The sequence below is a fragment of the Empidonax traillii genome, unplaced genomic scaffold (assembly GCF_003031625.1).
Source record: "Empidonax traillii isolate 1590-97213 ecotype Southwest subspecies unplaced genomic scaffold, ASM303162v1 scaffold50:size1795014, whole genome shotgun sequence".
In the NCBI taxonomy this organism is placed as follows: Eukaryota; Metazoa; Chordata; class Aves; order Passeriformes; family Tyrannidae; genus Empidonax; species Empidonax traillii.
Window position 1 is genome coordinate 368,315 of NW_020955243.1, and position 13,668 is coordinate 381,982.

The 13,668-nt window shown below is 39.4% G+C and overlaps 1 protein-coding gene and 1 long non-coding RNA gene across 3 annotated transcripts in view; one reads left to right on the plus strand and one right to left on the minus strand.

Moving 5' to 3' along the window:
- Positions 1-1,315: 1,315 nt before the first annotated feature.
- Positions 1,316-2,411, minus strand: LOC114055183. The gene is made up of 2 exons (XR_003570675.1): positions 1,753-2,411; positions 1,316-1,443 (listed from the first exon to the last, which is right to left on the minus strand). It is a non-coding gene; the product is annotated as an uncharacterized LOC114055183 (long non-coding RNA).
- Positions 2,412-3,047: 636 nt separating this feature from the next.
- The window catches only part of OMA1 (OMA1 zinc metallopeptidase), a 16,235-nt gene continuing 5,614 nt past the window's right edge, over positions 3,048-13,668 (plus strand). The window contains exons 1-8 of one of the 2 annotated variants that reach the window (XM_027879041.1): positions 3,048-3,218; positions 3,982-4,504; positions 4,890-5,118; positions 6,200-6,373; positions 6,469-6,576; positions 7,680-7,808; positions 10,936-11,010; positions 12,650-12,799. In XM_027879041.1, coding sequence (XP_027734842.1) covers positions 4,002-4,504; positions 4,890-5,118; positions 6,200-6,373; positions 6,469-6,576; positions 7,680-7,808; positions 10,936-11,010; positions 12,650-12,799 — 1,368 coding nt within the window. In that variant the 5' untranslated portion in view covers positions 3,048-3,218; positions 3,982-4,001. Of the gene's footprint in view, positions 3,219-3,425; positions 3,522-3,981; positions 4,505-4,889; positions 5,119-6,199; positions 6,374-6,468; positions 6,577-7,679; positions 7,809-10,935; positions 11,011-12,649; positions 12,800-13,668 lie in introns of those variants that run through there. The other variant, XM_027879042.1, reaches the window with a different exon arrangement.

The window sequence follows — 13,668 nt, forward strand, 5'->3', positions numbered from 1 at the left end:
GGGATAACACTCTTCCAGCCCTACTCCAGCACCAGTCAAGCACCACAGAAACAATTAGGGAGAGTTTGTATTATCGAAAAGAATTGCTAATTTTCCACTGAGGTTTTTCCATGTGGGCCCCACAGGACTGGTGGCACCCAACCAGTCCAGTCTGTTGAGTTTTCTTTTTCCCTTCCCATCTTCATGTGCTTTTTGCTGTTGTTGGAAATAAGATACTTTATAACTGTCTCAATTCTGAAGGACTTAAGCAAAATCTCCCAAGTATAGACAGTTAATTCATGCACCCTTTCTTTCTGTTACTCCAAATAAATTTTGCATTTTAGACAGCAAGTAGAAGAATTCTGTGTTGTTTACTATTTTCACTGATTTATGCAGGTCAGCTGCTTTAAAAGTAGTTTACAAATTATTTGCAGAATAAGAAGTGAGAAGAAGAGAAATTAAGTGACAGATTCTCAGAATTTCTGCCAGTTTTGCAACTACGGAGCATCCAAGCTTTTCCTGAGTCTTTCATTAAAATATTGTGAAATAGCAAGCAAAGAAAAGAACACTCCTTATTTACAACCTCTTCACACATGTTTTGAAATTAAATTCAGTATTGAATTTTATAACAAGTTTTAAATAGTTTTGCAGTGAACTTCTGCTTGGGTCAGTAACTTCATCTTCTGGATTTTAAATCTACTTTTTTTGTTTGTCTGTTTCTTCTTAACATCAACAACATAGATAACAAGCAGAAATATTTATTACCTATTAAATTCTTAAATAGGATCTACTAACTGGTATCTCAGTGGGGAAGGGGAGGGCAAAGGACAGTCAGTACACAACACAATAGGTGGATCAAGACAGGAACTTCTTCTAGTGAACAATATTTGGAAAAACCTCGGTATTTATGAAAAGTGTTGCCTGGGTGAGCTCCTGAGTTTTCAAATGGCCAAACAGGCTAAGTGGCATTGACTCCAACTTCTGACTCGCAGAAGATGATGGAGTGCATTGTTTCTGCCAAGGTTTTAGCTCAGTACTTATAAGCAGAAATTAATTGCACTGAAACTTGAAAGACAAAGCCACCAATTAATACTTAGTTTTTCCTTGGATTTTTTTTATAGAATTCATATATTTTATTATTTTATACTAAGTTTTTTTCATCTGAAGCCAAAAACTATATATTTTAATCTGGTTTTCATTGCTTTTATTCGGTTTGGCATTTGCTTGTGTGAATATTTTCATACATGTACAAAATCTCATTCAGTTCAGCACTACTACTTACACGGAGAGATAAAGAAATACTAATGGACGCAGCTACACGGGAAAATTGTACCTGTTAAAGTGTTAATTGTTTAACTGTACTTAGGAAATCACTTATGACCTCTAAGTAGGTCTTATGCAGTCTTAAGGATTGAGAACTTGCTTTCTAGTCTTCTTGAGAAATGGGAACCACAGTCTTTTTTTCTAGAAGAGATGAGATTTGTAAGTAAAATCTCAGCTACAGAACAAATCTTAACCTACTCTCTTTATCATGGAATATTCTATTTTATTTTCTCAGGGAAAAAAAATGGTTATATGCATATAGATTCATTAAAATTCAAGAGAAGCTACGGTATAAATTACTAGTTAGAATGTGTTGGATTTTTTTTTTTTTTTACTACATGTTTATTTAGAGAAAAACACTTTATAACTCTCCAGTTGCTCAACTGTTTACCAGATTTTCATCTAAGATATATTTAGTGTTGGTATTTGATAGAGAGATCCTATAATTACCTGTGCTGTATTGACTGCTTGTCTCTTTGAAGTTTTAATTTTAAGTGATGCCACTTGAGCAGACTTCAGAAAAGCAGAATGTAGAACACAACTTTGAGCCCCATCCTTGCACACTCAAAACATCCATTGGGTTTAACACAAATTTAGGTGAGTCAGGAATGCAGAAATAGCTCCTGTACCCTCTATGCAGACAGAGTTAAACAATGCAGTTGGAGAAACAAATAATTGGAAAAATAAATATGCCAAGAAATAATACATAACAATACGTTTTCAGCAGCCTTGATATAAAGTGGAGACTCTAAGGTGGAAAAATGACATTTACTCCACAGAAGAAATGGTAGAAAGCCTTAACGCTTGGTTTAGGAAAGGAGAATTCTAGACAAAGAAGAGAAGAAGAGCAAGCAAATACAAAGCCTAATAAGGACATCAATGAGAGTTTCCATCTCAGTTCTTTATTTCTTGACAGCTAGGACACACATAAGCCTTAGGTTAGACAAAGTGCTTTTCTGCTGCTACAGCTCAGCTGGTTTTGTGATTGGAGCTGCAAGTCACAAAAATTAATGCTGTGTTATTGACTGACAGATTTTACTCTTCATTCCTCTTACAACAATTCAGGCTGGGCAGGTTTTAAAGGAACTGTGTCTGACGAAAATAGACTTTCTACTTATCACTAAATTAAGTTTCTTTCTGGCCTGGATTCCAATATCTGTTCACTATGTATTTTCATAGGCAGTGGACATCAGTGTTTAAGAACTGTCACAGCAGAGGGCTCAGGAGATAAAAAGGGGTGGACTAATGAGTCTCAACAAACACTAAACAATACTTCACTGTGTTCACAGAGAGGATGTGACTGCAGAAGGCAAAGATATGTGTTTCTTTACTTTTCACAACCACAGGGCCTCTGTTTACATGCAAAGCACCAAGACTTGTGCGTAGCCTGGGCTGCCCTGTCACTACCAAACATCCCAGTTCATCACTCAAGATGTATTTGTCAGCCAGGACTATATTTTGCCAAGTTAGCAATGTATGCACAGACATACATCATCATCTTGATTTACTGTATTTGCATGCCTGTAGCTTGTTAGTTCCTGGATGTCCTTAACTAGAGGATGCTGGCTGCTGCCTGTTCAACTGATTTGGGCTTCAGAGCACACGAAGATCTTACATCAAAGAACACCCTGATTCATAACACTTTTGATATACTAAACTCTTTGCAACAAGGTGACACCGCGGGCACAGCCAGGGTTAAGGCGCTCAGCAGAGCGGGCTCCGCGCCTCATAAGGGGCAGCCCCGCTCCCCGCGCCGCCACAAAATGGCGGCTGCCTCTGAGGGAAGCAGCGGCGGCGGGAGCGGCGGCGGCCCCGCCTGAGGGGAGGGACGTGGAGCCCATCCCGCTTCCCGTCCTCCGCCCCAGTATCGACATCGTCTCCGCCGTCCGCCCCCCCCTCCTCCGCCTCCCGCGGTGGTGAGTAGGGGAGCCCGGTGCAGGAGGTCGTTCCCGGTCCCTGGGGCGTGCAGCTATGAGGCTGCCAAACCTCCCCTGGTTCCCCCCCGCCATTACCCTGGCGGGCGCCTCCGAGTGACGCGTCTCCTTCTCCCCCTTCTCCCCCCCTTCTCACGTCAGCCCATGTCACGATAGTCGCGGTTCCCCTCGGGGTGTCAGGGAGGGAACGAAGGCTGCGGTCGGAGCCAGCGGGTGAAAATGAGCGGGGTGGGGAGGAGGGTGGCTGGGGCTTCTCCGTCCCAAGGCGTTCCCATGTCCATGCCCGTGCGTCAGAGGATCCCGGCTGGCAGGTACTTGGTTTCGCTGTGTTGAGTCATTTTGTTTCTAGGCCGGGAGCAAAGTACCAGCAACATCCTCATAGATCCTGGTTCTCCTCATAGATAGGAGTGGCACCCGAAGGCAGCAGGGAAAGGTGACACGTGTCTTCCACAAGGGACACCTGCAGTCACTCTGGGCTGGTGGTATGAAAAGGGAAAGGGAAAAATAAATCGCACCTTGTTTTATTTTCAGTGATATACAACACTGATTTCCTTCACTGCTAGAAGGACTAGTATCTTGAAACTTCAACCGGGTGCACTTGTGACTGTGACCTTTTTTGTTCAATGCAGCTGTTGGCAAACAAATACACGGTATCTGTTCAGGAGGAACGAAATAATGATTCAGAGTTTCGTGTTTGGGTGGGTTTCTTAATACCCCTCTGCTACTTTTTTTTTCTTTATTTCAGGGTAACCGGCCAAAGAAGTTATGAATATTATCTGTGGCTTAAAGCTGCCGGGCAGGAACTGTGTTTTCTCTCGTTTGGCTTCTTTGAGCAAGCAGAGGAATTGCAATAACCTCTCTAGGTCTTATACGGGATGGTGCCGAACTAACATCATCAAATTTAGATGCCAAAGGCTGGATTTGAGTGGAAATACTAGAAACTGGTTTTTGACTGGAAACCCTTACTCCCACGGAAACTTCATCGGTAAAGGACTGAGGTGTCTTTTGAATGTCCCAAATACAGGAGTATTCAGGAATGCACGCCACAGTTCAGGAAGGCTTTGCTTCCAGTCATCTCAGCCACCAGGGGAGAAGATCACATCTCTCCAGATCAGTTCCGTGGGGCAACTCCCAAGTCACTTTTCTCATTGGAACTTTCCCATCATCAGGTCTCTTCGCACATCACCATCATTTCAGGCTGCGCCAGTTCCTCTTTTCTGGATCATTGTTAAGCCAGCTCAGAAATTACTTGCCATCATTCTTGGCAGGTAAAATACTCTTACTTTGCTCTCAGTGCAAGACCCCATCATGCAAAGTGTCAGTTTGTGGAGGGTGGCAGGTGTGTTTGTAGTATTGTTTGACTGACAGTTTGCTCAACAAGAAGGGTTTTTTTCATTTTCAGAGGTGTTAGGTGTATCTTTTGCTCTTTTCCTTCTAATTTACACATGGTAGAGGAAGGTGAACCAACACACTGAGAGGCATTCCTTCTTCTCATGTGCGAGGGAAGAAATGGAGTGGAATAGAAGCCAATTACAATGTAACCTTCCATAAGCTGCTGTGTGAGATGAAACTGTAATAGAGATACAGCAAGGGCAGACACTAACAAATTTCTTTTTAACTGTGTCCTAAGTTAACACTGTTTGTATCTTACAGGAGCATAAGAAATTGGTGGAAGGCACTTCCTCCTAATAAACGGGAACTGTTTAAAGAAAGTGCAAGAAAAAATAAATGGAAGATACTCCTGGGTGTCAGTAGCTTAGGAGTTGTATTTATCGTGTTTTATTTTACTCACTTGGAGGAGACACCCATCACAGGGCGTGCTCGACTGCTGGTGTTTGGAAAGGAGCATTTTAGAGAACTGTCACAGATGGAATATGAGATGGTAAGATTTTAAAGAAAAAAAATTGAAAATACTCCAGAACTGTTAATGCCTTTTTTTTTTTTTTTTTTTTTTTTTTTAGGTGATGAGATAATCCTATTAATGAGATGGGCAAACAAACCTTGTGGTGTCCTTGATAAGTCTTGAAGTTCACACTCATAACCCTGCTGAGCCCCCTCCATCTGTTACCTTCTCCTCTTGTCCCCATCCTTTTCAAGAGTTCCCTTTCCACCAGGAGCACATTAAGGGCCATGTGACATGCATGTAACAAACATCTCTGTTACTGTAATTGAACAGAATTTCATGAAAGAAATACAGAAATCTGGTAGGATTTTAGAAGAATAGGTGTATGCTGAGATTTGTCTCAGTTTCTGAGCTGATTTCAACATTTTTTGGCACTTGTTTAAGGTCCTCTCTTTGAAGCTGCCACTTTGTAAGGTAGTACTCTCTACCTGCATTCTGTTCTTTTTTCTATTTGATTAGCTCATTATTCTTTAATTGCCTTCTTTTAAACTGCCCATTTAAACTGTCCAGAATAGTTTCTGTAATTTTGAGTTCTGTGTCTTTGTCTTCTTGTTCTAAAGTCAGTGAAACTTGATAAATCATATCCAAATGCCACTATAGTCCTTTCTCTCAGATAGGAGTTAAGAACAGAACAAGTACAAGGATATTTTCAAAATACATGTTTTGTGTAAATTTGCCCACCTTACAAATTACAACAGAATATTCAGATAGACAAAAATTACCAATTCAGATGGAAATTCAAGAGGGGATAGAAAGGTTCTCTGAATTGTGATGCCAAGCTTAACTGTGTTTAGGAAAATGCCAGATACAGGAGGCTGTAGCACCAAGTTTATATTATCTTATTTTCGATCTGTGATCAGTTTACTTTCTTTTAAGTTTATTATTCTTTTACTTGTGGGTCTGAAAGCTTGAACTCTAATGTACTGGCTTTGGCTGCGTGAAAGAAAAATGTAGTGAAACTTAGTTTTATCTAAGTTGTGTGAAGCCACTAAGTTAGTTTATGAATTAGTCATTCACTGTGTGTTTGTTCTACATGGCAATCAGTGAACTTTTTTTTCAGTGGATGGAGGAATTCAAAAATCAGATGCTGCCTGAGACAGATGCAAGATACCAGGTTGTGGAGAGAGTTGTTGGGCATTTGTCTGAAAGCAATAAAGACATCCCAGGGGTCTCGGCACTCAAGTGGGTGATCCACGTGGTGGATGAACCAGGTGTAAATGCTTTTGTGCTTCCAGTAAGTTGAACACAATGCAGACATTATTAATAATATTGAAACAGCATTTCATTTATGTGTCTTCCACTTAATTTTTATTCTCTTTTTGCTTACAGAATGGTCAAGTGTTTGTTTTCACTGGATTGCTTGAGGCAGTTTCTGATATTCATCAGCTGTCATTTGTTCTGGGACATGAAATAGCTCATGCTGTGCTGGAACATGCAGTAAGTTTTTAAACAAAGCTGTCTAATATTCTTAAATTATTCTATTTATCTAATTGTGATCATACTATATTATACCAACCAAGTTTTCAACGTGACTCTAATTAATGAAAAATGGAGTTTGAAATGTCAAGTCTGCTACAGTAGATCCTTATTATTGGTGTAGTACTTAATAGCTGTCAGAAGGCCTGTACTGGTCCCTGTTAGCACAAAGTCTGCCAGTGTTTTTTTTCATAGCTGCACAGGTGGGTTATGGCTCACTTTTAACAGTCATTTAGAACTTGGTCTGCAGTTGCCTCTCTTATAGCTCAGATTTAAAGAACTGGAGGTCCTCAGCAACTCAGTTTGTTATCCCGTACTTGTTAACAACTACAGAAGTGGATATTTAAAATATTTAAAAATATATTTAAGATATTTAAAAATTATCCTAAACCCCACAGTGTGTTTATTAGAGTTACACACTGGTTTTGAATGTCAAATTCTGGAACGCCTGGAGCCTGATCCTTGTGATTTTGGGTGAGCAACAGTTCACAGTGTTGTTCCTTGGGCTCAGTTGAGCCAAAAAATGCATTTCTCCTAATAAAAAGAACTTACCTTGTTTGTGTGGAACTTGTGTCACCCAGCTGGCATAGAGAGAAGGATTGCATGAACCCACTTATAAGTGCTCAGATCATGTCTATTGTCCCCCATTCCCATCAGGGATCCTGTCTCAGTGATGTCTTTCTCTTCTCAAAGTAATGTAAAGCACAGTGTTTGAGGTCCCTTTATAGATTTTTCATTCCACTGAGGTGTTTCTTGGCCTCTTTACTGAAGAACTCCCTGCATGTCATCCCCATCTTACCTCCAGCTTTGAATCTCTCAAGTAAGGTGATGGCCAGATGTGTTTGTTCCAGCTGTATTCCGCAGCTGGTGTGGATTCCAGACTGAAAGTACCTTGTACCCAACTGGATTTTTTTATTTGTTCGAGCAGAGAATCTTGTGCTTGCCCTATTCCTGTGGCTGCATAGAAAAAAACACTTTGATTTTTCCAGTGTTTCCAAATTGTGTTGTGTTCTTAAGAAATGTCAGACTGCAAGGAATGAAAATGGGACAATGTCTGTTTGCAGGCAGAGAAAGCCAGCCTGGTGCACTTCCTGGATTTTCTCTCCCTCATCTTTCTCACCATGATTTGGGCCATCTGTCCTCGGGATAGTTTGGCAGTTGTTGGCCAGTGGATTCAGAGCAAGTTGCAGGAGGTAAGACTGATATTTTGTAGTATCCTTCCTGACTTCCTTGGAAAGACATTTTTACTGTTAATTTTAGTGATCATTTTGAATCTTTCACTACAGTAAATAGTATGTTTGGGGAAAAAGGCAAGAGGAGAAATAGAAGCAAAAGTTAATATTTGAGGATGTTATTGAAAGAAATTTTTAAAAATCTGATTCTGCTGTAGTTGATACTGATTTTTATTTGTCGTCATAAAGAACTTTAGATCTCCCTACGTGACTGGGTGGAGCTGCACAGGCTCCAGGTACCAGCTGCCAATTAAGGCAGATGATTATCTTTTAGAAATGTAACTTGCCCTTTAAGGTTGTGTTTGTTGAAATGCCATGTTTTTATTTTACCTTGTTGTTAAATTGTTCCTAAAGCAAATAAAATATATGGAAGTGTTTAGATGTATTGTTAGTGGTAAGAGTGGTTTCCAATATTAAAAATTCGAGAATCTCAGTGCTCTTTAAGAGTGTTTAAATCATGCTGTAGTAAAGCTTACTGAAATAATCTTTTCAGCCAGCACATATTCCAACAAAGTAAAATTCAGAGGCTCTGTGGTGCCAATTTTCTTCCACAGTCTAGTTTTTTCTCTGCCTTTGGACAGTTGCTGATTCATTTATTTTTTATAAAAGTGTGTTTTTTAAAAATAAATTTTACTTAGATCATAAAACTTGAATCTGAATTTAAGTGCAAGAGCTCTTTGGTTACTTGGACTTGATGCTTTTCCTAAGATTTCCCCCAGTTCCTCAAAGCATAAAATTAAACAGAACCAATCTGCTTTGGTGGTTCTTATGCTAATGAGGAGAAATGTGGATTCTGAACATAAATTATCTCTAAAAAGCTGGGATATGTGTACAAGGAGCTAAGAAACCAATACAGTGATGAACACTGGCCAGCATCTTGAAGAGCTGAATTTGGCAGGGAACGAGTGTGAATCAATCCTGAGACTGCTCATAATTCAGACAGCAAGATTCCACTCCCTGTCAGCATCTCCTCTCCTGTCCCAGGCGAACTGCACGGATATTTTGGAATCATGGACTGGAGTTGTGCTTTAGGTTGCAAATGGAATCTGGGTTTAAGCTCAGAGTCCTGGTGTGCTGTAGAAACAACTCTCATGGGATACTGTACGGCAAAGTCCTGGGTTAAAAGGCTGATCAACCTCATCTCCAGTAATACTGCAGTAATTAATACTTGCAGACCTTTCACCCCAGATAAAAAAGATGCTGAATGGAGAATTCAGTTTCTTTCAGTCACCAGGAGTGCAGTGTCTGTTTGTTTTCTCCATTCAACATTTGCCAATTGTGCTCCCATGAAAGTGAACCTTTCTGCATGTTTTCTCAGGATGTTTCTTTTCCTCTTCTTCCATAACTGTGTTTTGCTTTTTAAAGCCTTAGCATCCCACTCTGCAAAAGGGTTATTTAAGCCACATTGCAGTACTTGCTTATCTCTTAGTATTTGTTTTTCTCTTATGTCCTTAGAGGCTCAACTTTTTGACCTACTGACTATTGTGTATCTTTTATTATTGACTCCGAGTAGTTTCCAGTGATTCTTTGTAGGTCTTTGGGTGTGTGAGCTCCAGTTCTGCCTTTTCCCCAAAGGCTGGTGGGTTTGCTTTCCTTAATAAATTGTTAAGTTTCCTTGTGCCATTCATCTGTGCTTGTTCTTTAGTCATGTCTTTCTGAACTGCACCAAGTCAGCTTTGTTATACAGCAGCAGTTATTTTATATGGGAACTAAAGCTGGGAATTGTTCTTGGAATAGTTCAAAGCATGGCTTGGAGTTTTGCTCATGTCCTGCACACAAATGTGTACAGATGCAGCACTCCATTCTCCTTTTCTTGTCCACCTCACACCATCAGATTTGTATTTCATCTGAAAAAGGGTGGTTTTGGATAGTCAGCTTACCTGGGACTTGCTTTTCTTTAACCTAGACAGCTCTGGTAACTGATTTGAAAACACAAATCCTTCTTATTGTGCCCAGTTTCTGAGAAGGATTTTAGATCAGAGTTTGTGGTTCTCATTTTTCATTCCAGCACATTCACAGTAGGTATTTTAAACCATTTCATTTTTCAGTAGCAAATGAGCAGTACTGTGTGTGAGATGACTCAGGATTTTTTTTTGTGTAACCCATTTAATTTCCCTGTCTAAAAAATAATTAATAATTAAACATATAGTTCTTTGTCTAAGTGGGAAATGGTGCTTCAGGAATACACAACAGAGCAGTCAGGGGCATCTCTGCTGTTTGGTGAACATATGTGCACCAGCAGACCTGGATTTTCAAGGTAGTAGAGGTATTTATTCCACTTCAAGGAATGACTTTACCATCAGAGGATTTAAAAAGTATAATTGCAATATTTAAGGTCTGTATGGAAACCAAGAATTTAGAAAGTGACCTCGTGTAAGTGCCTGCTTATCAACCAGAGTATTTGGCTTTAAAAAAACTTCAGAGGATCAGCTTTGTGGGCTTCTATTTTTGACCTAGTAAAGAAAAACTGTCACTACTACTTTGGAAAGAAGCAAAAAGTTACAGTTTGAGTACAGAGTACCTTTCTGTACTCAAGGGATTTGACCTCTTCTTTGGTGCTCTTTTCAAACTACTTTGTGTTATTTGGTTTTTAGTGTTCTTTTTCCCCTGAAATTTGTAAGGATTCCTGCATGGAAGCACTTGTGGCTACATTCCATACTGTGTGCTGTTTGCCATACACAGCAGATGACACCAGGCTTTTAGGCAGTCAAGAGACAACTTTAGGGAACCACTGGAATTTTTACCTGCACTTGCTACAACAAAAATCTTGGTGTCAGTAAAAGAGTGAAGTGAAAAAATTCCAATGTCAAGTTGGTGTTGAGCCTTCAGTTGCTGCAAAATGGGACTGGCTGATGAGAGTGACCGTGAAAATAAGTGTAATTTGAATTGATTTCCATTAAATACAGGATCGATGATTTACACAGAATGGAATTAAAGATTACATTGCACATGATCAGTATTAATTTTGTTAATGTGAACAAGAGAGATAAACCCCTTTTCTTATGGGGAGGGTAGAAAGAGAGTTCCAATGCTGCAGCTTTGTGCACATTCAAACCCCAAACCAGAGCTCTGATGTGCTTCTTTGCAGTTCATGTTTGACAGACCCTACAGCAGGACACTGGAGGCCGAGGCTGATAAAGTGGGACTTCAGTTTGCAGCCAAGGTAACTGGAATTGGTTGGCTTTATTAGCAATATTTTCAGTTTCTGTTTAAATTGAAGGGAGTTTCACACTTCAGACAGAGGTCAGCTGTGAATTTTTTGAGATCTGTAGATTTATGAAGCTGTGGGAAATAAAACAGTTTTTAGGGAAAGACAAAAGTCCTGCTGCCTGATTGTAGCTAATAAAATGGAAGTCTGTAAAGTTGCACGTTATCTGCACAGTGTATTTTCCATGTAGTTTATTACTATTAGAAGAAAAACCCACATATTTTTTAACAAGGAGAATGCTAAACAGTGAGCTTCCATAAGCAGGTTTTAATTGTATGTAAAGATTTAAAAATTCAGCCCAACTGCAGCCATAGAAACAGTGGAACTTTGCCAAAGTAAGACAAAAATCTGGCCAGAAGCTACTGAGCATTTTTCTCTGAATTTATTTTTTCAGGTACTCCCCCTCTGCCCCCCCATGGATTTTAATCCTACATTAAATAAACTAAACCAACTCTTTGGTTTCTAATAAAGTGCAATAGAGCAAGGTGTCAGATAACAGTGTGAGCAGCACCATCTAGTGTTAATATTTCATAAGGAAAACTTCCCATTCTTACAAATTATTTATGTTTCTTCAAGGAATATTTTTAAAATTAACTTTGATTTTGAGATTGAAACTGCATTTTAAATTTAAAGGCATTTAGGGAAGTAACACAATCTATAAAAAACCCATAATTGCTGTGTTTGTGCTCAGTGTTTTGCGATACCAAAGATTTAGGGCTATACCAGAAAGAAATAAGCAAAGTGGCATCTCAGCATTTCTTTGCTTGTGCAAGTAATCTTTTTTAGAATAATAATAATTTTAAGAAATAAATTCAAAGAATAAAGCACCACTACTGTATTTCTGGACAGGGCAGGGGGGAAGATGTAATTTTCTTACCTTCTAGAAACTTGTACTTTTTTATTTTCTGAAATAAAATTCAGTGTAAGAAATCATGTTTGTTTTTTTTTTTTTTCTCCTTCACTTAAGTGCAAAAATAAAGGAGTCTGTTAGTGATACACAAAAGCTATTCTGAAAGTTACTGTTCCATGACTTTCTGTTCTTTGGAGAGTCAGGAATTCTGCAGAATTACTATTTTAATCTGTCATGGATTACACAGATCACCCCTGGAAAAGGCATGTAATCACTTACAGAAACGCCTTTGCTGTTTATTTTTAGAGCTATTTAGGGATGAATTATTATCACTATTTCTGACTCTAAACTTCTTCCTGTAAATTTGCCTGTATCTGTGGAGATGATTAATTTCTTCTTCTGCTCTACTTTATCTAGCAAATATAACTTAGAATTCACAGCTGAGGGTTTTTTTTGAAGAACAAGTACATTCTAGAATTTGTGAACCTGTTTTTCTCCTGAATTGTCTAATTCAGATACAAGGGTTTTTTTAAGATCAGTGGAATTACATAGATGTTGAAAGGAACAGATCCAGTGTGTGTCTGCATGAGTTTTTATATTGTATTTAGGTATGTGGAGCAGGTTTTTCCTGTCAGGTATGAGGAGGACCATCTGAACAGCCTTTAGAGGCTTAAAATTTTGTACTTCAGTATCTATTAGAATGTGTATTTATTAGATTAAAAATTCAGTGGTGTCTGTTTTCAGGCCTGCGTGGATGTCAGAGCGAGCAGCGTGTTCTGGCAGCAGATGGAGTTGGCAGAAACCATCCAAGGGCAGCCCAAGATCCCGGAGTGGCTTTCCACACACCCTTCCCATGAGAACAGAGCGGAGCACCTGGACCGCCTGATCCCACAGGTGAGCAGAGCTGCAGGAGCAGCTGCAGCTTCCCCTCTTAGGAAGGTTTGGTATTGATTCAGGAGCTACTTTGGGAAATTCTCTGCTACACAATTCTCAACCTTAAAGGTTTTATTAAATGAGGAAAATTAGGATAGTACAGAAAAATGTAATTATATTCCAGGTTTGCTTTTTTTTTTCTCTGATTTCTGATCAAAATACAGTCTTTGCTTTCGAATGGCCTTCTGCTAGAGGTGTGACAGTGTCAGGATCTCAGTCACTCTTTCCTCTTTTTTCTCCACTTTGGAAGCCAGTTTTTAAGTTGGATCCCTAAACTGTGGTGAGTTCTCTTGCTTTTGTAGCTTGGCCTAGGCTGTCAAACAGAGAGTGCTCCACCCTGTCCCCTCAGTGCTGTGACACTGAACACACCTCGAGCAGCTGAGCTTCAGAAGGATGTCAGATCCACAGGAGAAGATTTCCTAAGAGCACATTAGGGAGCAAATTTTACTCCGCTCAAGGAACTTGAGCTAATTCACACAATTGCCCATCAATCTGCAGCCTTTTCCCTGTGTTTTCTGTTGGATTTCCTCTCAGAGGAATGCCAAGTGGAAAGCTGCTGGGGGATTCTCTTAGTTTGATGTGCTATCACTGGTAGCTTAAGAACAGAGAACTTTCAAGGTTTAGTTTGTTCACTAATTCTCTAAATATGGGGGGTTTAACTACAGAAAAATAAAATGGATTTTTTTGCCTAGCTTTTTTTGTTTTGAAATAGAATGTTAAAGCACCTCAAAACAACACTATTTTTCAGCAGCTAAACTGTGTTTGGAAATACTCTTTTTTATACCAACTAGTGATTTCTTCTTCCTTTTTTTTTTTTTTTTTTTTTTTTT